This window comes from Cyprinodon variegatus, unplaced genomic scaffold, assembly GCF_000732505.1.
Source record: "Cyprinodon variegatus isolate N-32 unplaced genomic scaffold, C_variegatus-1.0 Scaffold860, whole genome shotgun sequence".
Taxonomy (NCBI): domain Eukaryota; kingdom Metazoa; phylum Chordata; class Actinopteri; order Cyprinodontiformes; family Cyprinodontidae; genus Cyprinodon; species Cyprinodon variegatus.
In genome coordinates, this window is record NW_015151313.1 from 302,014 (window position 1) to 327,101 (window position 25,088).

Sequence of the window (25,088 nt, forward strand, 5' to 3'; positions counted from 1 at the left end):
ACTCTCCCCCTTTGTTTAAGTTTATGTAGTCTTTCTGCATTTAGCAGCTTTTGTCCAAACATATTCATTACTCACACTGTGGGGAGAGTTAGCCTAGTGGTTAGAGCAGTGCGCTTGCGCTCTGAGAAGGTTGCAAGTACCTGGTTCCACCCACAGTCTGCAAACTGGGTTCCTGAGCAAGACCCTTAGCCCCTGACTGCTCCCCAGGCGCTGCACAGTGGAAGCCCACTGCTCCCTAAGGGGATGGGTTAAGATGCAGAAGTAAATTTCTCCATTGCAAGATCAATTAAGTTAAATTATTATTACAATATACTGGTTGTTTTCTTTTTTAATGGAATTTAAAAAATGTAATTTGGCACTGAATATAATTTCAAATCTCGTCGAATTTCAGCTAATGTCAGTCTCTATTCAAATTTAAAATGGTATGCATGAGAGAACATTGATAAAACAATACATACAGAGTGTACTGCATATTCTAAAACAGAGAGCATGACTTCGGAGGGTAAAATGATTGCAGTTATGATCATATATGAAAACCAAGAGAAAAATGCTTTGCCAATAATGTTGGTTTTTAGTTTGGTGAAATTGTCCTTCTCCTCAGACATCCACAGGTAAGATACTTCATGGCGGTCATGCTGACATGCATTAGTGGGCCCATGTTAAAAAGCATGTGGTAGAAGGCATGAACAGACAGCCCTCCAGTTTCATCAGCATATTTCAGTGCAACGATGGGCGTGTACAGCGGATTGGTCAGATTACGGAAACGGGGTGGCCTTGCTTCAATCACTTTCTGGGTGCACTGCAGAAAAGGAAATACATTTACACTCAGCTAAATGAAAAAACATAGAGAAAGTTGCACTGATAAAAGTTAGTTTTACTCTTGCAATGTCATCAGGTGTTTGTCCAAGTGCCTCAAAAATGTCCACAGAGGAAGGGAGGTAGACATTTTTGAAGTAATGCACCGTATCAGGGTCTGCTCCTGGATACTCTTTCTGTTTCACATCCTGAATCATCTTTGCTTCAAATTCTGTGTGAACTGGTCCTGGCTCAATCATCGATAGGCTGTGAGCAGATACATTCAGAGAAACAAGTTATTTCAACAATGAAAACAATAACTCTATCCCCAAATATTATCTTTGTATATATTTAAGAGCTCTATTTTGGTTAAGTTGGCCTGTTTTACTTTTATTAATTAGAACTTTATTACTTTTTTTTGCTCACATTTACCATATTAACTAATCAACTATTATCATTATTAGATATATTAATGATGTTTTGTTTTAATTTAAGCAAGGCATTTAGCCCCAAGAGGCCAAAGGTCTATGTATGAATGTAAATATTTCACATTGATTCTGTCCTGAACAATATCCTTTGGTATTTTTGCATTTTTTACAATATAATTTTGGGAAATTGAAACTGGACCTTCAAGACTGACTTGCATCAATTAAAACAGATTTGAAATAATCTGCTGTTTTTTATTTTTTTTTATTTCAATTTTGTGTTTTTTCTTTCATTTTTTGACATAAATCTTTCTTTTTTGAAAAACATTTCACTCTGGATCCTATTTAAACCAGCTCACTAATGGACTTTACAAAGAAACATCACTTAAATTCAGCTATATTAAGGCAATTTCTAAGTTAAGACATTGGTGTAAAAAGTGATTAAGCTAAGTTGGTTTAAAAATTCAACGACAGGCTGGCAGAAAATTCATGATAACTTAAGTGTACTGCTTCCTAGCCATTAAAACAACAAAATAGTCTCTATGTTTCATAAAATCTCTGACATTTAATGATAGATTACTTCACTGATACTTACATGACGTTAAACTTTAAAAGCTGAACAGCCAAACTCTCGCAAAAGCCCTCCATGGCAAACTTAGAAGCAGCGTAGACATCATTAAACACGACCCCTGCGGAAAAACAGATTTGATTTTAGTCTGTGGAGAGACTTAGTGGGTAATATTAGCCTCCTAATCCACAAATGTTTCCTTTTGTCCATTATCCAACCCCTCAGCCATTATAGCAAAGCGGATGATTTTGTTTGTTGTGTGTAGCATTGCTGCTAACCTTGTAATCCCATAACACTGCTGACCACAATGATGTGTCCCGCTCTCCTTTTCTTCATATCCGGCATCACTTCCTTGATCATCCTGATGACCCCAAAGAAATTAGTCTCAAAGACTTTCTTCATCTCTTCGATAGGAATGCTTTCTAATGGACCCACTAAACCAATTCCAGCATTGTTGACTGGTTAGGACAAGGGAAACCAGAGGGGGAAGATAGGTAATGAAATATATATTATAGACCATTTTATTTACTGTATAAAATTTGTGATATTTGACTTACTAAGGACGTCTACATGTCGATCTTTGATACCATCAATGCACTGTTTTACAGATTCATCACTGCAGACATCCAGAACAGCTAGAGACAGAGTTTTCCCGTATGCATCCCCTGCAGCTTCCACCAGCTTGTCTTTGCGTTTCAGGTCACGCATTGTGGCAATTACTGAAAAAAAGAAGAAAAATGTTAATCCTGTTCTTAAAGGCCAACAGTTTACATTCCAAAATAAATATTTTAAGAAATAAATAGAAACAACTTTTTTATTTAAATAGTAACTATATATTGAGAAGCTTCAATAGGTTTTCATGGCAAAAAACAATCAGTATCATCGATTAACCCTTTTCCTCTTTTTTTATTCATGCAGAACCTCTTTCCTTTGTCCTCTTTTAACACAGAGCAGACAATTATGTGTTTGGGATAGAATTTAACAGCACAAAACCTTCAGCTGTTGCAGCAAGTGAATAATGATTAGGCAGCATGCCCAGCTACAGTAGTAGTAGTAATTTGCACCACAACATTTACAAATCACATGGATTTGCTGACTGACCACAAGTGCATTCTGATTGTGCTCTGAAGTTGTATTTCTCCGGGTTGCTTGTTGAAACATGACAAGAACCTCAAAGTAATTATATAATTTGGAAAAGCAGTACTATGCAAGCCTGGATGGGTTTTAGTATCAGTAGGACTATTATGGAGCTTATGAGAAAAACAATTAGCATGTCTGGTAGTTTTTATCTCATAAGATTAATTATTTACAACAACTATTGGTGAACATTCCTCAGTTGCTTCATAACATATATTTTGCTCATATTTGAAAGCAGGTAACACAGAAATCTGTACCTTCAACGTTTATAGGAGCGTTTAGGGAAGATCATCAATAATACCTGATCATTTCAGGCCAGGTGCTTGGTTTGATACTGTAAAGAAAAACACTGTATCTAAAGATAGTGGGTATAGTATAAATAAACCTTAAGACTCTCCTGTTGTGCGTAATCAGCTCTGTTAAGGCAGCTACTTTACATAGTCGTGTTAGCTGTTATTCCCAGATGGCGCTCACATCTCAAGCCCATTTTAGAAACGGCTTCAACTAGATTCAGACTTTACGAGTCAGACAATAATTAGCCTAAGCAGGGCTTTACTGTCTTTTTTCAACAATTGTCTGGGATATTAAGAGTTCAAAGGTTATTTTAGGAACCAAAGTGATGGATTTTCCTCATGGTCTAATTCAAAGTAAAGACTTTATACTATGAGCTCAATTAAAATATAAGATTCAAGAAAGTTTATTTTTATTATGTTTATTAATAATAACAAAAGTTATTTAAACTTTTCAATAACTTACAACCAAAAGTAGAAAACATAAAAACTTAATTAAAGTTTGATATTTACGTTTCTGAACCTTATATAGAGTATCTATGTTTGTAAAACCACTATGGAGCCAAATGTGACAGAAATAAGTTGTAAAGAAGTAAGATCAACATACAAACACAAAGGACAATTTGGTAAACGTGGATGGAAGGTTACTTTCTAAGTGATTGCTCATAGCTTTGCAAAACAACTAAATTTTTTGCCTGTTCATGACTTCTTCTGTATTAGAGAACAATTTATCTTTTCTGCCTCGCTTTAGTCTATTGGATTTGGTATACAGTATATATACATATATAAACATAAAAAAACTAATATTTTGGGTAAATTAGAATTAATTGTGTTTTGAGAAAAATCTGTCCAGTGTTTGGATCTGTGAGGTTTTGCTCGGTTGATCTGACTGTTCACAAGGACTCCTACAGTAAACACTTCGATTTAAATACATGGCTGTAAAAAAATAAAAAAGCAAGATTAGAAAAAAAAAATCAACTGCTTTCAATTCTTTATGATACATTTATTATTTCCAACTCATGTGGAAACCAAATGAAAGGAAAGCCAATTCACAGAGATTAGTCAAAATAACCTGGTTGAATAATATGTACATCATCTTTTAGGGATTTTCATCTTCTGCAGATATTTTCCCATTGGATTCAAACTATAATTTTCAGCGAGGTTGCAAGTGGTTAACAAGATTTAACTATACAAAGACATTCAGGAGAATTTTACCAAAAAAATCTGAAAGCTATTTCAGTCAAGTTTAAAGCTTTTATACTGTTTGTATTTTTAGACTACTATCACTTCTTTTTGGAGATATACATTATACTCAGGTTTTGAGGTTATGGCTTGCCATTTTAAATTTTCTGACTTTTAGACCCTTTTATTTCCCATTTTATTTTTTATGACTTACGTGAAATTATGATTCCTGAAAAACAAACCATGATTAACCATAAGATGAATGCCTGTTTTCTCTTTAAACTGAAAAATAGCAAATATGAAAAATTGGTTGCTAAACCCTTTATTTCTATTTTGATTATAATGCAATCCAATTTTTGCTGGCTCAATGATGTGCATTTAATGTGCAACTATCTGGTTTTTAACTAGGATCATATACGTCACAATACAGTTCAACAGGTGGCTAATGTGTTTCAGTTTGAGTATTTTGTTTGAAAAGTAGCTCAGGTTGGCACTTATATCTTCATATCAAATATATTTGGCAAACCTTTACAGAAAGGCATGGGCTTCTGTTTTATTAATATTTTTTTATTTGCTGAAATGTTAGCTTGTATAAAACTCAACTGACCTCTGACCTTTATGTGTAAACTGAGATGCTGTCAGATCAAAAATTCCTCTTAATCTTGATGTAGATAAATCATTTCAATTTTGTTGTTTTAGTGTCCTATGATTTAACAGAAACAGTGAGTCTACTTCAGATATCTTCAATTACATCCAATTCAATGGATTCATATACAATTGAATGCAACTTGTCTCTTTACAGAGATGAATGTGTGTTCAATCAGATCACACAGTCAGATTAGTTAGTTTTCTATTTAAGGATAGATAAACGATAAGATAAAAAGGTACTGGACATAGCCCCTTGCACTATGTAACACTAGTGGTCATTAGGTGATTATAGAGAAATAAGGAGATAGTAAAGTTAAGGGAAATTGAATCACTTCTACTGATTTTTTTTTTAAGCATACTTCCCCAACTTCTCTTAGAAACTTTAAACTATATCTTATTTCATTACCACATTAATAGAATTTAAGTGACATTAAACTCATCCATCTACAACCTCACCTTGATAGCGCTTCTTTTCATCCTTGGCCAGCATCACAGCAATCCTCAGGCCAATCCCAGAGGAGCAGCCAGTGATCAGGACCACTTTCTGTTCAGGACTCACCATGGTTTTACTGTCAGTCCTGCTCTGTTTGCCAACTGTGAGACCGGCAGATCGGGTGGCTAAGCAAAATGAGTGCTGACCTGAAGTGAGACCTGAGATAAGAGGATAACATACACAGAGAGTGGGTCACATGGACAGGGCGATCAGCCACTGCAAACCTGGGATTAGCTAAAGGGATGCCCCTTCATAACAGATAGTAGGGTAAAAAAAAATACAATAAACCAATGTTGTATAGAGCGTACTAAGATGTAAAGACATGAATATTTATTTCATGACTGCCTAACAGGTACTGTGTTAAAGAAAGGGGGGAAATTGAAAGGTGTCAATAGAGAAAAAAAAAAAGCTAGATTTGGCGCCACCTATTGCTCTTTTGTACATATTGCACAAAGAACAAGTCATCTAAAACAAAAGCAGTTAGTTTAGTCTCAGTCACTTTGGACCTTTTCTCACAAGAGCATCACAGTTTACACTAATGCTAAGGTGTTTCTCAAAACAATGCAAACTGCAGAACATAGATAGCCTGCAAAGGAGACTCACTGTTAGACAATGGGAAGGCCATAGCATAAAAGATAGTAGCTGAAAATGGGTAGTTCATTCTTCAAAAGCAAGTGGCCAGTGTCATAAAATGACAAGTTATGACAGCAGCATCTTTGAAATATCAAGACAAAAAAATGTAATATGTTTTCACTGTGACGGATTACGTTGGAAGTGCTTCCTCATATCATGTAAAGTAAAGCCAGTATTATATGGAATTTTAAAAACTAGAATAAAAAAAGTCAAGACAATGAATATGCACTTTACTTTATATGGTATATTTGCACAAAAAGCAACTTTACAAATATAAACTTTACTTGGTTTAATAAACTTCACTGCAGTAGTTTTTGAAACTGAAAGTACTGTAAAATAGTGCTGCAAATCAGTCTTGGCCACATATTTTCATCTACATCGCAACGAATATCAGTTCTGTCAATGCACTGAGGAAAGTATCTTCTTAATGTCACCACAAGCTGCATTCATGATTGCTTGCAGGGTCATCTGGGTATGTGGATGCCTGTTATATACATTCCACTTCCAGGAAAATAAAATCTCCTCAGCTACATTTAGGATCGGAGAGTAGATAGGGAGATACTCCACAACCATCCTGTCATATGCTGCAAACCACCACCGTTTTCTGAGATTGCTGCACACATTGTAATATTCCCTCCTCTTTGGCCTGGGACAGCAATAGTGGCTCTCTCTTCAATGTAATTTCTTCCACACAGATTGAATCCCATTTCATCATAATGTACGAAGATGTGCAGTGGTTCTTTGGCCTCCAAATCCAGGATATGCTATACAGAGGGAAAAAAAGTAATTCAGTGTAACAAAGCATTTGGCAGAACAAAATGTAAGGAATACACTATAAATATACTATACACTGTAATATACCCTACACTGTAAAGCAAGTGCAACGTTTAGCTGTACATAAAAGTTAGAAGTAAAGGACCTCACAAAGTAAAACATGCATATATTTATACTGGTGAGGGCCCTCCTTCATTTGATCACTGTTCTGTTCAAATGATTAATTGTATAATTGTTTCATGTACATTTCATCCGTCTGATCACTCTGTCTATTGTAGAAATTGATATTGATAGAATATTTTCAAAGGTGTAGTCATTTTCCAGATCACCTCATTGTATGTCTCACAGTCTTATAGCATCGATGCAAACTCCGTTTTACAAATGTCTTTTTGTCGCACAGTCAAAAGAGGAGGCCCTTCTAGGTGGTCTTGAAATCATTTTTGAGGCGCAGAAAAAAGCAAGCATGCAATATTTTTATAGTTCTGTAATACAATATTGTTTTCTTTACTGTTACAATACATCACACTATGTCACACCAACTCTGAGTCGCATTGACATTAAATTGTGTACTTATAAAGAGTGACAAGGACATGTTCCAATGAAAGCTTCTTTGATGATCATGATAGTGCATTTATATTGTGCTGATTAACCTTAAATTACTGTATGTTCACCTTACAAAATGTGTGAATAATTGAACTGACTGTGGTTCTCCCTACATTTGGTTTCCCCTGACCAGCCTCAGCCACTCTAAGGCTGTGAATTACCACATGATCCATACGTGTTGCCTTTTTTTCATCAGGAATCTGTTATATGGTTGACATCTTCTTCCTTGGTTTTGTCTCCTTCCTCCACGCATCCTCATCCCCCTTCCACAAGGCTGACCTATTTCCGTTTTGTAGATATAGCATGCACCACATGATGACATGATGATCCGATGGACTGCCAAACGAGATGCCACTTATAGGTAGAACTTTGGTCAGTCTGGTCAATTGTTATTATTTTCTTCCAATCTTGAAGGCATGTTAATAAATATGGCAGTACCACATATTATCATGTACAGCTGGTACAATTACATTATAACTGCATTGTGCTTTAAAAAATATATTTAACATTTTTTTGATACTGCAGTTAAAAAGATTCAATTCTGATTTGGAAAATCCTAATTATAAATTATGTTTATGAAAATGATGTGTATGTTTAAATTTTGTCACAAAAAAACACACCCCTCTTTATTGTAGCTAGCAGTGTTTTAGTTTCAGAATACATAAAGAAGGAGAAAGGGTTATTGGAAAAATGCCTGGAATCTGTTTCCTGCAGTCACTGTCTGCACATCTGAAAGCTGCAGTTCTGTAACAAAACCACTACTGTTCCAAAAGCATAAGCTCCCTCTAGTTATTATTCAACACATGAATGGTATCTTTATTTTTAATCTTGTAAGCTACACGACACCTGACTTCTGAGCCAAAAGGTTTGATCCTAAAAAGATAAAGATGACAATATCTACTAAAAAGTATTAGTAGACTAACTAAATAAATCATCATGAAGAGTTTGATTTATCCAAAATACTTTATAATGGACTTCATTTTTTCTTAATATCATTTATTTTAACTTCAAACCATCAGATGGTATTCCAATGTTAAAGTGGTCTTGAGGAATGATTTGACAGGTTTCTGATGGACTTTTTTCATTAGACTTCAGTTTCTTCATTTCTCATTTCTGAGTCCGATCCTTTCTTTTGAGGTTGTGGAAATAAGAGCAAGCATCAGAGCTGGAAAAAATGAATAACCTACAATATTTTAGCATTTATTGATCATGAATAATTTAAAAGAACTAGCTGGACTTCAAAATGTTGACAGAAAGGACATTTTAGAACATTTACACTGAATTTGAAATGAAAAATGTAGAATAATTTGAAGGATTTGGCATTATGAATCATGCACATATTAAAAAGATACCTTTGTACAAAACAGACAAATATAAATTGGTATGTAAAATATATGAAATGATGGCTAAAAGAAGAATCAACATGTCAGCCTCATTCTTTCTTGAACCTATCCTAATATCTCATAAAGGTTTTCCTAATAGTCTCCTTTAACCCTTCCACCTTATGGGCAGAGCCCCGAACACTCTGGAAGCATGGGGGTCATCCTTTTTTTTTTTTTTTGCTTTCACTGCATGTGCATATCTTAGGAGCCCTGTTTGAAAAGAGTCAAGGGTGGGCAAAGACAGACAGGCAAAGGAATTTGGAATCTGCAGCAACATATTTTTATTATTTGGGCAGCAACGCTGTCCTGTCTCAGCATGCTACACTAGCTCATAGGCTGGAGCGCATCTTCAAAGACAGAAATAGACAGAAGGACAGAAAGAAATCCAGCGTGGAACCGACTCTCACTGTTTCAGATCCTTTATGGATTAAAGTTAACCTCCTCGGCCAGGATTCTGAAGTTTGCATCTGATAAACTGTGACACAATTGTCTGATGCAAGCCCATTATTTGCATGATTTTTATATAATGGGTAATAAAAACATGGACATATCCAGGATATCACAATATGCCAGTTTTTTAAATAAACCAATCAAACTCACTGATAATTATGCTGTGTTTATTTGGGTTATATACATATGAACCAGGCATATGAACCAGGCTAATCAGGTGGCAAAGAAAAAAATAATTCAAAGATTTGTCATAGTTTCCATCCTTACATGTTTAAATGCAGAGCTTTAATACCAAGATGATGAATCTGTGAAGGTGAATCAAAATGACAGTAGTTCTCTTTAGTACATTGAGAAAAACATGTTAGTTTCTGTTCCTGTAAGAAATGTCATTAAAGTCTACATATTTATATCTAGTAAAATAAATCTCTGCTTATATCACAATAAATTGTTTTTCTGAGCTTTAACTTATTAATTCATTTTTCTTTTTCTGACAACCAAGCAATGGGATCTTTTTTTCTCCTTCCACCTGTTGTCTGAATTCGTAGTCTTGTCACTTATTTCAAAAAGAGAAAACTTAATACCATATTGATTCATTACAAAGAGAAATATTTTAATCATTAATTTCTTGTAATTCTAGTGATTATGAGTTACAGATAATGAAAACTCTAAATTTTGAAATTAGAACATGTAAAGTTAAATATTTAAAAGCTCACTTTTTCAGAACTTTAACAGCTAATTAACTTAAAATATCCAAAAAGGAATCCAAAGGCTGTAATTGGTCTCTCAATGTAGATTAACTGTAGGCTGGGCAGGACTGCTGTCCAGACAATCACTGGTAAGTCAACGAAAATAGTGTTTTCCTAGAAAGCTGAGTAGAAGAAAAAGGTGTGTTAGTAAAGTATGCACCAGCCTTAAAAAGGGTAGTGAAGAAAAATCTATTCAAGATTTTAGGGGAGCTTTATGAGGAGAGAGGCTGCAGTCAGTTCATCAAGAGATGTTTATGCATACACAAATCCTACATGGGCTACAAATATAGCATTCCTCATGCCAGACTAAACCTCTGTATTCAGATGAAAGTAAATTTTGCTTTTTGTTTTGACATCAATGTTTTCCAATCTGGAAGGTAACTTAAGAGGTGTAGAACCCCTGTTGCCAGGGTTCAGTCCAGTATGAAGTTTTTTTCAAACTCATTGAGGATTCGGGTATCATGTTGTCTGTTGAGATCGATCCACTGTGTTTTCTAAAGTCCACAGCCAATGCAGCCCTCTACCAAGACATTATAGAGCACTTCATGTTGCCTTATGCTGATTTCAGTTTCCAGTAAAACTCGACACCTCTCCATTCTGCCAAAGGTCCCAAAAACCCTGGTGTTACTGTCATTCACTACTTCTGGTCAATAAAAAAAAACATTAGAAAACAGTTAATTATTGCTCCCAGGATATAATAGGTCCTGCATCAAAAGCATTTGTTTTTTGTTTTTCCTTCTCAGTAAAATATGACTAATAAAGTTAAGTGGTATTTAAACCAGAAGACTCACCCAAGCATTTATAAAAAAAAAAAAAAAAAACAGAGCAGCTGCTAGGGCATCTATCACAGGAAACTCTGTAAGAGGAAACACAGGTTAGTGACCATGATAATCTGCTGGAGGATTGCTATGAAGCATGAGTCACTAACCTGGTTTAACAGTTCAGCTAATGTCTAGCGGAGACAGGTCAGGCAAACAGATCAGAACTGGAAGGCTCAGAGGTCCAGGAGTCCGAAGCCAGGGCAGAGCAGGAACAGCGTGGTCCAGGAGTCTAAAGACAGTTCAGGCAAACCGTTTGGACCAGAACAGGCAGGCTCAGTGTTTTAGAGGCAGACCAGGTCAGGATCAGGTAATCAGAAACACTAAGGTCGGCTAAAACCACCTCACCACTGGTACACGAGAATGAGATTCTGCCTATGACCGCTGGATGCAAAAACCTTAAACAGTGGCAGGAGCAGGTTAAATTAGATTAGCAGTGATTAGAAATCGGGCAGAGTTGGATAGGAGAATGGAATAAATAATTAAGCCAGTCATCAGTGCTACGATCATGATAAGCATTATAAGTCCTCATTCCTCCTCAGCCAACAACCCTGGAAAGTTCTCTCTAGGTCTTCAGCTGAGCTTCAATTTGTGTTTAGTGGAGTATATCCTGAGTGTAACATTTATCTGGGAAGAACCCTCATGTAAGAATATTGTTTAATTTCTATTTGCAAGGAAAATTCATTATTTGGTCCAAAATCTTCTTTGTCAAACAGTTTTATCTAATACAAATTTTTCATTTAGTGTTGTTTCTTTCTTTGGAGGATTGGTTTTTGAAAAAAACACAAGACATATTGACAATTTCACAATTCAATTGTCAACCAAACAGAGGATCAGAAATCAGTGGGAGCACTGGGACCAGCCTCAACAGTGTGCCACCTCCTCCATCTGCTGTCACCATGCCGTCATTATCTAACTGGTATTTGAGGCAATTAGGTTATGTTGGTCTCTGGGGTAAATATTACAATCTAACTACTTTCAGATAAATAATTTTTTTTTTAAGGTCAGTACATCAGTTCATTGAATCATGTTAACTATTAATTATATATATTTAAACATCCATGCTGTCTAAATTAAAGGTGTAGTAGAAAAAATTGTTTTATTTTTAAGTTCTGGGGCGAACATTATTCAGTGTCAGTATTTACCTACTTTTATTAATAGTAAATCTGCATACAATTTATATTTACATGTTCTAATATCTACATTAAATGGATTACTTGTTATTAAAATAGTTATTTATCTCTGATTCAGTGAATATTCCTAGATGACTTGCAGAGACATAATTTTCTCTTTACCCAATATAAGACAAAATCTAGTTCTGAAAAGAGCATGAATTCTCTAGTTATCATCTTTAATGTCAGTATATTGATGTGCATAATTAACCACAGCATTTTTGTCATCAGGTAATTGTTCACATATAGAAAATTAAAATGTTAAATAACTTAAAACATTCCACTTAAGAGTATTACTGCTGCCACCTACTGTATTAGGGGGGTGGGGGGTGGGGGTGGCCACAGATTGGATAAGGGTGGCCATGTCCACCCCTGGGCCCATCTAGCTCTGCCCCTCTAATGTTAATGTTAATTTTTCTAACCGTTTGTGCAATGTATAGTTTGGAAAGTACCTATATTTTATAACCTGGGATTTAAAAATAAAGGCTAGAGACATAAACATAGAGACATACCTTACTATATAACCCAGTAATAGTTTTAAAGGTGACATGCTTTATAATCATTATTGTGTCCAGCCCCACTAAACCTAAATCTCTCTAGGGAGGGAGGGGTCGTCCGGTGGAGGAGGGAAGAGAAAGTGGGAAAAATTCTCTGGTATGAAAGTTTTCACTCTCATAGTTTTCCTTTTTACTCGCCGCTGGACTGCTGTATCATTAATTATTGGCAGGACCAGTAATTGGAGATTTGAGATTAATCTGACATCATTCTACATCGGCCCTGAAGCGCGCGCGCTCTTCACCGGCTCAGGGAGCGCGCGGCCAGACGCGCTTTTGAACGACTGAAGCAGGAGCAGAGCGTCTAACTGCACATGTCCCGCAAGGGGGGAGTTATTATTAGTGATCAATATGAGGGGCTTTAATTGCAAAATGGTGGATCGATGGAGAACAATAAGCAACGCAAGGATGCCGCCGCCTCTGCTGCTACTGATCTTCACCTTCTTCTATATTTCAAACGCAGGTAGGCTTAATTAAATCACCCTTTTAAAACTAACCTGTCTGATAGGTAAAAGTTTAACATCTAAATCCAACCTTTACTTTTTACTCTCCAATAATTTAGGGACACATGCCTTGTCTGCAGGAGCTGAATTTATATGTAACTGGATCTAACCTTTTGATCCAATCATCTGCATAGAAAAAAATATAAAAACAAATTACTTGTTTTTTGTTTGTATATGTCTGAGGGGCAGATGATTGTCATACAAATCTATTAGTAGTCAAAAACATTCCAATCAAAACTTTTAATGCATATGTCCTCACATATACTGCTTACTTCCAAACTCTTTAAACTACCAATTTCTTGGTTCCAAGAGCCCAGTGCACATCCCATTCTGGCCTCATATGTGTCTGGACTTGTTCTACCATACTTGCTGTTGAATCTTCATACTGCAGCACTTCAGGATATTAAACCTACCCAGCTGGGTAATGGGGAACAGACTCAAGCAACTTAAAGTCTGTTGTGGGTTGAGATGCAGCTGGGATGCTTTCCTTTCTCTCGCCCAACCCCAGCCCATAGCAGCATTGTAGCCAGACCAGGATTACAGCAAAAATAATCTTTCCATGGATTGTTAAGATTAATTTTATTAATAAAAAATCTGACTGCTAATTCCTTTAAATAATACAAGGTAGAGATAGGTAGATCGGACATTATGATGGCAGCAACTTTCTGCTGGGATGCTTTTTCTCAGAGTAGTTGGTCAGTGTTAATTGGAAGGTGGATAGATCTTAATACAAGACATAAAAAATAAAAGTAGTGTTGCTTGGGTAACAAAGTCCAGATCAGCAACCTGATCTGGAATTTGGACGAGTGAAGGAGTGCTACTTCTTTAACACACCTGAATCAAGTGAACTGCTATTAATCAGGCCTCTGAAGGACTGCTTGACGTGGTGAGGATATCATTCAGTCATGTGACTAGTGTGTTGGAGCAGGACATTTTTAAAAACATGGCAGGATGGGTTGTTCACCCAAATCGGAGTTGGAGGCCCCTGTTAGAGGCTGTAAAGATCTGAGATTGGACAGAGGTTTACCTTAAATCAAGACAGTGGCCCCCGACATACAGCCAACACTGTCGTAGCTAATATAAAAAGGATTAGAATATTCCAGTTAAAGGTCAGACTGAAATCATATTCACCGTCAGTAACAAAGATAAAAACTGATGCTCATCAGCACATCCCATCGGGTCGTTCTGGGTTCTTTTGGGATTTCCTGAATTACTTTGCACTGATGTTGTCAAACTACCAAATGAATTCAGCACTTAACTTGAGGGGTAATTACTCCTTTAATTTGAATCAGGCTGATTTAGATTCCTCTCTTCCCTCAATAAATGAAATCTTAAGTTAAAATCTATGTTTTGTTTCTGTTTCTATTCTCTTTTGTTTTTGACTTTGATAATCTGAAACATTTAAATGTTTAAAAAAGTGCAAATAATCTTTTTTACAGCACTGTGTTCATATTCACATGTTCAAACAACACCCTGTCTGTGTAGATGATTACTGAAATGACAAATGTGACCCCTGCACCTTTTGGGGTTACGTTAGGTCAAATTCATAGTGAACCAATCACTCGAGAAGCCTGCATTTACCACAGTTCTGTAGAAAATAGCCCTTTTATGTTTTCCATGTTTATTATCATTCCCAAAATTATTGTGCAAATTCTCAATATTTGTTTTTCTTTATTTTATTGTCTGGTTTATTTTCTTTCTAACTGCCATCTGCAATCAACCACCTGCCTGTGAGCAGATTGGGTTGGGTATGAAATGTAATTGTAAACCTCCAAGCTATATGGTCCTGCATGTCACAGCCAAACATGTCATGATCTGGCCTTAGGTACCTTACAAATGTTATATTTCTGGGTTTTACTTTCCGCTCTCATGTTGCACCCATAAATGTTTTTGATTTATATTTTTAGGATAAGGATAGGTGAGCGAGTCCTTTTCTGTGAACAATCCACATATTTATTGGCTTTTTGCTGTGTAGTTTTCTAAAAAAGTATGATGTTGTGGAAATGAAAGATTATTTGTCATGTCAATGTGGGGGGTGGTACTTTATCCAAACCCCACTAACAACTTTTATGTTAAAAACAGCCTCATGTGTGCAATGAATTTATTATCTCTTTGATCAAAGATGGACCATAAATGGAATGAATGAATTAATTTATGTCATGATTCTCTTGCCATACCAATCACTCTATGACCTTCACCTAACCTCATTCACAGACATGTACACTGACATGCAGAGTGATAGGAAAGTTGGAGTCCACATGTCATGTCAAAGCTGCAATGAAACTTTTTAGATTGCAAGATGACTACTGTTCTCATTGAGCCACGGTTACCCTATGAACAAAACAGCAGTCATGAGAGGATGTTACACCACATGGTTTGGTTGAGAGTTGGAGCGATTGTAATGAAGTAGATCTGAAGAAGCTGCTGCAATAGAAGAAGTTACTGAAAATTATTGATGGCTAACATTAGGGCTTCTAAAGAAAAGGTTGAAAAGAAACAAGAATAATGTGGATTACTAAACAAGAAATAAAAAGTTTAAATCATATATTTTTTGGGTTTGTTTTTTCGCTTATTAGATATATTACAATCAGATTAGAATCAAATATTAAGAAGACAATCTCATAATCTTGAAAAAAATAATACATCAAAATTATTGTTTAAAAATCCATGTTGTCAGTGCTTCTTTTTATCGACTTTATAATTAATTGTGAAGTATGAATGATGAACCTAATCATCTCTAGCTTGGGAAAACTAAAAATTCAGCATAAATATGATATAATTCTACAACATTTCCTACCATTATTTTATCCTCGGGGAGTAATGTACAGAAATCTAATCTGAGTTCAGTAATTTCAGATTTTCTGAAAGAACAAGGAAATTGCATTTAGTTTTTTTTTCTTCTAAAAACCGAGTCACAGTTTTTATAATAATGTTTTGTTAAAACTACCCAACATCTACCTCAAACAAATGGAATAAAGAACTTAAACAGCAGTTTTTAGAGTGCATCCAATATTACCGGCTATTTATTTTAAACATTGGACCAATTCCTCATTTTGCACAAATAACATGCTAACTATATGTTCAATGTGTATAAAGTTTTAGCATAGACGCCACCACTAATTCTTCAGTATTCAGTAATATGATCATTCTGTCTATGAAAGATATTTTTCATAATTTAGTTGAAAGATTATTGAGATAATTTGGGTGTTGACTGTCTTTTGAAATGAAGAATTTTAACAAATAATAAATTTACTTGTTGATTAAATTATTAAAAAAATTAAAAAATGTGTTTCATCTGATTATTTGATAACTTGAGCTTAAAAATATGTATTTCAATGTTTTTGTGCTATTACTACCCACTAGAGGGCGGCACTGTTCATTCTTAAACAGAGCCTCAATGCAAATTTAGATTATGTCATTAATCAATAACTTGCATTCCTAATTGGAATGTGATGGTTTCTATGTTCCCTCTAGTTCTTTGACAGTGTTAGCACTAAGCTTTGACAAAAACCTTCTATTCAATTACTGTCATGTGATTTTTGCAGTGTTTTTCTGTATTCTTGTTTTCTTGTTATTTAAAGCAACACTGCATAACTTTTGAACCAATCATTAGCTGAATTTTAGATATATTAAAAGTTTTGTTTATGTGCAGTGTTGTTATTTGCTTTTATGGGCGGTAAACCCTAAAGTTACATATCTAGCACCCCTAGTGGCAGAAATATTACTACTGCTGAAATGAAATGCAAAAATAAAACAAACAAAAAAATGCCTTGCCAGAAGTTTTAATGTTTGTGCAATGCAGAAATAAGCTGTCACAAAGCATCGTCATTCCAGGAAAAATTGTGCATTGATAACAGCTAACAGTATCTTAGGCTCACTGCTTAGCAAGTAAAAGGTAGCTTTAGCTAATTTCAGCAAACTTGATGTTTAGTGTGAACGGATTACTATTATTATTGTTAAATCAACCCTTGAGGACATATAAAACATTAAAGTCTTATCAAATTGTTTATTCAAAATGGCAATCTTTTGAAAAATGTGGACATTTCTTGCATTTTCTATAATCACATAAAGCAAGTAGTTATTTTATACCTAGTGTTACCTTATAACTAGTTTAGCTTATTTCCCATCATCATAAAACTAAAAGTTAGGTTCAAGAAATAACCATGGAGTTTTTATATGTGAAGGAGATGGATTGCCATAAATTACTGAGGACCTCATGTCATTTGCCCTTCTTATGGCTCCATCCATCAGCAGGTCTAAATTTTTTCAGGTAAAAAATGTCTTTCCCACATGTATGGGCTGCACCCTGTGTGTCAGCAACTTATTATCTCTCACCAGCAGGTTACATGTTTAACTACAAGTCAGTACTGAACATTTCCACCCTAATGAACAATTACATTTATCAGCACACTTAATACACCTTCGAAGCCTGGCCTGCTGTAAAAGGTGTGCTCCGGCCTACTGGGGGGTGGGATCTGCTGTTGGGTGACTGATGACAGATGGCTTTTAACTGACAGTTTTAGCAGTTTTGTTGAAGTGAGGGTTTTAGGTCAGGGCAGAATGCAATGTCTGGAGGCGTTTCTAGCAGTACACCTTCCCAGCATAGGCTAACAAACAGGTTCCTCATTCTTCCCTTTATAATTATGTGTTTTGATCTGGCTGTACCCATATTAAAAAAAAACTAATTCCATATGTTGTTACTTAAAAGCCAGACACAGTCCGATTAAATACGAAGTGAAATAGTTTCTTATCAGATTTAGAAATAGGGAAAGTATTCAAACATAGATCATGGTTAAATGATTAAAAACATTATTAACTTCCATTAAAGTGTTTATTAAAAGAACATGTTTAAAATAGCATTATTTAAGCAGATATTAGAGATAACATTCCTTAAGCCCACAAGTATTTTATATGATCTACCAGTAGACATGATGATAGATGTCATACTATTACCATAAAAATAACAGACTTTCTGAATCTAGTGGAAGCAATTGGAGTGGATACTCTTGGCAATGCAGAGGACTAGCATGGTTTGATGAGTAAAGTGGGCAGTTAGTATAGTAATGGTTTCTTACAGTACAACTACAAAGCTTGTAGTGGTGGCATTAAAAAAATAGATGAATAACTATTATATTTTATATGAAGTTTTTTCTAGAGATGACAGTTGTGCCTTTACTTTGTAAAAGCTGTGTTTGAACTTGGCTGTTCATCAATTAGTAAGTGATATGATGCGCTTGTTTGTCCTTGTTTCATCATGCAAATGTAGTTTTAATATTTAGTGAGTCTAGTAATCTGTTGCAGTAATAGTTTGAGCAGTCACTGCCTGTGAATCAAAATATTAATCTTTCTGTGAAGATTCTCAGTCATCCAGGTAAGGGTCAAGCTTGAAAAAGTTGGGCCACTGGATGTGAAGTTTTTTAGAAGATGTTTCACCTCTCATCCAAGAGGGTTCTTCAGTTCTAACTAGTGGTGGGGAGCTCTGAGATTAATATACAGTACTGTAGGTCTAAAAAAGAGGGACAAAAGTTGGCTTTGATGCCTTCCACTGGATTGGACATGGAGGTCACATGGGGGTTGTTAATGGTCGTTAGGTTGTTCTGATGGGTCGTCAACTTCCTCGTCAAGTGGTTTTAGTTACAAGCCTCTGTGAAGTGTAAGTTATGTGAGGTAAATCTTCCTGGTAATGTCCTAAACGTGCTTTGGTTATGTCCAAGACCACCTCCTCTGTTGAGAGATGGTTTTTCAAGGTTAACAAAGATGGCTTCCTCACTCCAACCACCTTTGTTTCTTCGCAAGAATATAGATGTTGTTGTCCTCAAATGGATGTCCTATCATTTAATTCTTAGCCATTTCATTCTTCATCTCAAATAAAAAACAACATAAATTTGTTGCCTTGAAGTTATACAAACAATATAAAATCATTTTATAAACCTGTATTTATAAAACTGGAGCTCCTCTAAGTTACTCCCTTATAATCACATTTCAACTTGAAAATACAGAACAGAGTCAGACTGACTTAATTATTTTTTATTTGTTTACATCAAGACACCTGAGCTGCTTTGATGAGCTCTGATTGCTCAACATGAAAAACAGCAGATCCCAGGCTATTCTCTACATCCAGTCTGTTCCTTCCTATGTGGTTTTTACTGTAATGTGTTCCACAGAGAGCTTTGGATTCATTAAAAATAGTACAACCTCTTTTCAACTGCTGATAGTAATGTTGAAGTTTATGCCGAAATTAATAAAAAGCTGAGAGATATATAGACTTTCTTATTTAAAATTGTTGAGAAAGTAGTTGCACACTTACACCATAATGAACTTTTTGAAGAGTTTCAGTTTGGCTTTAGAGCTCTTCATAGCACTGAAACAGCTCTGGTGAAAGTCACTAAAGATATTCCCATGGCCTCAGATAATGGACTTCTTCTGTACTTGTCCTGTTAGATCTAGGTGCTGCATTCAGTAAATGGCCTGTACTTATATAGCTATTTTCAAGTCAGGAGACTTGACCAAAGCACTTTACACTACATTCAATGATTCATCCATTCACAGTACATTATAGCCACAACTGCACTGGGGCTCATTGACGGAAGCGAGGCTGCCATACGCCACTGGGCTCTCTGACCACGATCAGTAGACAATGTGGGTGAAGTGTCTTGCCCAAGGACACAACGACACAGTCGGCGGGAGCCAGAGCTCGAACCCACAACCCTCTGATTATGATAATGATGTTCTTTTAGAAAGACTTGCAGCCCAAACAGAAGTTATAGTCTTTGGACCAGAGTCTTTGAATGAGAAGCTGATTAGTCACTCACTTCATTTGGATGGGATTAAACTGATCTCAGATAATAAAGTAAAAATCTTGGTGTTGTTTTTGATCAGGACCTGTCATTTAAATCCCATATCAAAGAGGTTTCTAGAATTTCCTTCTTTCATCTGCGGAATATTGCAAAAGTTTGAAATATTCTGTCCATGGGTGATGCAGAGAAACTAGTCCATGCATTTGTTACTTCTATGCTGCACTATTGAAATTCTTTACCATCAGGAAGTCCACAAACTGTAGTTAAAAGCCTTCAGCTGATCCAAAATGCTGCAGCCAGAGTTCTGATGAAAATTAAAAAGAGAGATCACATCTCTCCTATCCTGGCTTCTCTTCATTGCCTTCCTGTTAAATTTAGAATAGAATTTAAAATCCTCCTTCTCACATATAAAGCCTTAAATGGCCAAGCTCCATCTTATATCAGAGATCTGATTGTTCCTTGTGTTCCTCACAGAGCACTTCGCTCTCAATCTGCAGGTTTACTAGTGGTTCCTAGAATTTCTATAAATAGAATGGGAGGCAGATCTTTTAGTTATCAGGCTCCTCTCCTGTAGAACCAACTACTACTAGTTTTAGTCCGTGAGGCAGATACCCTGTCTACTTTTAAGACTAGGCTGAAAACTTTCCTTTTTGATAAAGATTATAGTTAGAGTGGTTCAGGTTATCCTGAGCTATCTCTATAGTTATGCTGGTATAGGCTTAGACTACTAAAGGACATCATTCATCATTCTGCTTCTTTCTATCTCTATTCTCCCACTCTGCAGAATTTGTTAGTTCAATTTCTAATGCTATACTCTCTATGCTTTTTCTCATAGTAGCTTCATCTGGTCTGTTCCCGTTTGTCTATGACACCATCCCAACTCTGGAGCTGGATGACAATTGCCTTTTGTATCTCTGCCTCTTTCTGTGTGTCTGCTTCTGTTTCCTTGAACCCCATTCAGTCTTGGCATATGGCCGCTCACACTGAGCCTGGTTCTCCTGGAGGTTTCTACCTGTTACAAAGAGGTTTTTCCTCTCCACTGTTGCCACAAGTCAATGAGTTGATTCAATCAAATAGTTTTCAATAGATAGAAAACTTTGAACCAATTTGACTGTATGATCTAGTTGATTTGCCTTGAGATTACATGTGTTGTGAATTGGCCCTGTATAAATACATCGAATTGAGTTGAATTGAAAAGATCCTGTTGCACTTTTAATATGTAGTCAGACAACTCATTTTTTTACTTTTATCTTAATTTTTTTTATTTAGTACCGGATTTCTTGAAAAATTTGGTATAAATTCAGTGAATTTTCAATAGTGCTTGATATTTGTTGCTGATGAGCTTATATTTGTGTAGGAAAGACATGTGATTACGATTGCATTGAGGATAACAATATACACTACTCAAAAAAATTAAAGGAACACTTTGTAATCAGAGTATAGCATCAACTTAATTAAACTTCTGCAATATTGATTTTGTCAGGCAAGTAGCAGAGGGTGTTGTTAATCAGTTTCAGCTGCTTTGGTGTTAATGAAATTAACAACAGGGGCACTAGAGGGGTAACAATGAGACGACCATCAAAACAGGAATGCTTTTACAGGTGGAGGCCACTGACATTTTTCCCTTCATCATCTTTTCTGATTCTTTTTCACAAGTTTTGCATTTGGCTAGGGTTACGGTCACTACTGTTCGCATGAGGCGCTACCTGGACCCTACAGAGGTTGCACAGGCAGTCCAACTCCTCCAGGATGGCACATCAATACGTGCCATTGCCAGAAGGTTTGCTGCGTCTCCCAGCACAATCTCAAGAGCATGGAGGAGATTCCAGGAGACAGGCAGTTATTCCAGGAGAGCTGGACAGGGCCCGGCACAGTGGAGCTCGATTGGCATTTGCCACAGAACACCAGAATTGGCAAGTCTGCCACTGGCTCCCTGTGCTTTTCACAGATGAGAGCAGGTTCACCCTGAGCACATGTGACAGACGTGAAAGGGTCTGCAAAAGCCGTGGAGAACGTTATGCTGCCTGTAACATCGTTCAGCATGACCGGTTTGGTGGTGGGTCAGTGATGGTCTGAGGAGGCATATCCATTGAGGGAAGCACAGACCTATACAGGCTAGACAATGGCACCCTGACTGCCATTAGGTATCGGGATGAAACCCTGGCACCCATTGTCAGACCCTATGCTGGTGCAGTGGGTCCTGGGTTCCTCCTGGTGCACGACAATGCCTGGCCTCATGTGGCGAGAGTATGCAGGCGGTTCCTGGAGGATGAAGGAATTGATACCATTGATTGGCCCCCACGCTTGCCTGACCTAAATCCAAAAGAACACCTCTGGGACATTATGTTTCGATCCATCCGACGCAGCCAGTTTGCACCTCAGACTGTCCGGGAGCTCAGTGATAACCTGGTCCAGATCTGGGAGGAGATACTCCGGGACGCCATCCGTTGTCTCATTAGGAGCATGCCCTGATGTTGTCAGGCATGCATACACGCACGTGGGGGCCATACAAATTATTATATACCATTTTGAGTTGCTGCAATGAAATTTCAGCAAAATGGTCTAGCCTGTCGCATAATTTATTCACTGTACTTTTTGGGGTTTCTTTGAATTCAGCCCTCTGTAGGTTGATCATTTTAATTTCCATTGAAATGATGTGGGAACCATTTGTTCCTAACACATCACCCAGTACATATCAGTATAAATAAACAGCATTATTTTTTTCCCCTGTTGAGATCTGTTGTGTTTTCAAGGTGTTCTTTTAATTTTTCTGAGCAGTATATTTTGTTCTTAAACTAAATATCATTTCTAAACATTTGATCATTAATTATTCTGTAAAAAAAATGTGACTGTTTTCTCACTTGTAAAAATATAGCAGCGAGTGAACACATATGGCATAATGTTATGGATAAATTATGTCCTCTGTTTATAGTAGCATTTGGATAAAACCTTGTTAGGCTTCAATGCAAAGCTAACATTTACAGCATTCTTATGCTATAAATTCCTCAAATGTTCAGTCTTTGTTCCCTAAAAATCAAAGCCACCATATGATAAAACATCCAACAATAACAGAAGCAAGAGCCACCTGAAGTGATGAACCCTGTGAAAGACAAATATTGATGCAGTTTGTAAGGGAGGCCTATCCAAAGAAACCCTTTGTTACTTGCAAGGATTTAACTATAATGTTTGTATAAGAAATGAGCTGTGATTTTAGCTGAGATTCTTTTTATCATCTAAGATAACTATCTGACTATACAGAAGGTTTTTTGGCATCCCTCTGTCTGACTCCAAAACCAGGAACAGATTTTAGGAAATCCATTTGTCTGACAACAAGGGAGAAATTCACTGTATCTCTGTATCTCACATTCATAAAAAAAAAAAAAAACTAACAAAAACTCTTCTTGAATTTCTCTTTTTATAAATTTATCTTGAGATTGTCTTTTTTTTTAGAGCAAAATGACACAGAAGCCAAGCTCATTGTTTCTGTGCACAACTGGCAAATAAAACAAATCTGACTCTAAACAGAGGGATACAGCTTATGGACCCTCTGTCGTTGCTTCTCTTTGTTTATTTTTTCCTCTGTATCTCGACTCTGTCTGGTTTTCATTTCTTTTTTATATTTATTTGTGGTAGGGAATGGGTCTCATGTCAAGTTATTCAAGGGGGGCGTCAGAGGCAAGCTGCAGGAAAAAACGAGCATGGAAAAGGTTGCCAGCGCCAGGGGAGAGGATTCTTAGAGTGATGAGAGGATTTCTGTTCTGGATCTGTTTTGGTTTTATGTTCTGCTGCAGTCGTGGAAGGCTGGACCAAATCAGATTTCTGCTGGAAAGTATGTTTGTTGCATTCTCCACTATTGCTGAGATAATGATGGATAAATCACTTACATTCATTTACAATGTACATCAACACATGTACACCAATAAAGAACTCACCTGGTGCTCAGTCTCACTCACACGTAGAGCCACACATCTGGTTTCCAGACGGTGCCTCTTTTAATCCTGTGCCAGTTTGGTCACTGGATCTCTGATGTCGACAGATTTTTACCAACACGAAGAGCTGAGTGAGGCTTAAGGCTGTAGTTGTTTGTTACCAAAGCCTTTAAATGGAACCTAATTAAGTTTAGGTGAAATGGTACAGATCAACATCTGTTACAAATCTGGATGGCAAACATTTCTGTTCGTAATAACTTTATTCTTTGAGTGCTTTTTTTGTTTGTACAACTACTTCGGTGTCCATCATATTAATATATTACTGACAAAATTCTTATTTTGGTGTTTTCTGTATTCCTTTGAGTATCTTTATTGTCGAGTATTTAATTAATTTCTTTGTGTTTATCATAGAGTGCATCCAGTAAGTATTGTAAATGGATTTCTTTTTAACTTCTACACACAATACCCCATTTTTACATTATAAAAAAATGTCCTTTGGTTGTCACAAATTTATTACAAATAAAAAACAGCCTTTGCCTTAAAGTGAAGAATTGAGCTGCAGGGTCATCCTGTTTTTCACTCATTACCTTGAGATGCTTCTGCAGGTTGAATTGAGTCCACTTTTGGGTTTGAATAGGAAAAGCAAACCCCTGTCATGAAGAATTCCCTAAGTTCACAGTGTGTGAAACAGTGCAAACATCAAACATTATTTGAAAGGAATTGTCTGTAGACAGTTTAGACTTTAGACAGGATTGGGGGAGATTAAGAGGAGATTTCAACATTGCAGAAAGAAATTTGTAGGTTTTCCACTTCACATTTCTAACTTTTAATCAGAGGTGTCAAAGTATTAATGTTTATAACTCAAGTAGAAGTATTAAATCCTACTGTTTAAAAACACCTTTGTAGAAGTTAAAGTATTACTCAAGTCAAAGTATTAAAGTACAATTTTTAAACTACTTAAATTATAGAAGTAGAAGTAATGCATCAGAAAATGTTAAGGCCAGATGCTTTAAAACATACTGGTTACTGCGCAATTGTATTATTGAAACAATTTTCTGCAATTCTGGATCAGAACCCACTTATTTTTTTTGTTTTATAACTAATGGTAACATTGTCAAATACAACATGGCATCATCTTGAACAACTACTCATTTTGGTGCAGTACTGAGTCCAACCACAAAGAAATTAA

The 25,088-nt window shown here is 36.2% G+C and overlaps 2 protein-coding genes across 2 annotated transcripts in view; one reads left to right on the plus strand and one right to left on the minus strand.

Moving 5' to 3' along the window:
• Positions 1–556: 556 nt before the first annotated feature.
• LOC107099334 (retinol dehydrogenase 8-like) lies at positions 557–5,607 on the minus strand. Its single transcript, XM_015397409.1, has 6 exons — positions 5,502–5,607; positions 2,346–2,507; positions 2,067–2,246; positions 1,816–1,909; positions 879–1,062; positions 557–799 (listed from the first exon to the last, which is right to left on the minus strand). The coding sequence occupies exons 1-6, from the start codon at positions 5,605–5,607 to the stop codon at positions 572–574; spliced, it is 954 nt and encodes a 317-aa protein (XP_015252895.1). The 3' UTR covers positions 557–571.
• Positions 5,608–12,750: 7,143 nt separating this feature from the next.
• The window catches only part of LOC107099331 (collagen alpha-1(XI) chain-like), a 43,083-nt gene continuing 30,745 nt past the window's right edge, over positions 12,751–25,088 (plus strand). The window contains exon 1 of the mRNA XM_015397407.1: positions 12,751–13,133. Coding sequence (XP_015252893.1) covers positions 13,022–13,133 — 112 coding nt within the window. The 5' untranslated portion in view covers positions 12,751–13,021. The remainder of the gene's footprint in view (positions 13,134–25,088) is intronic.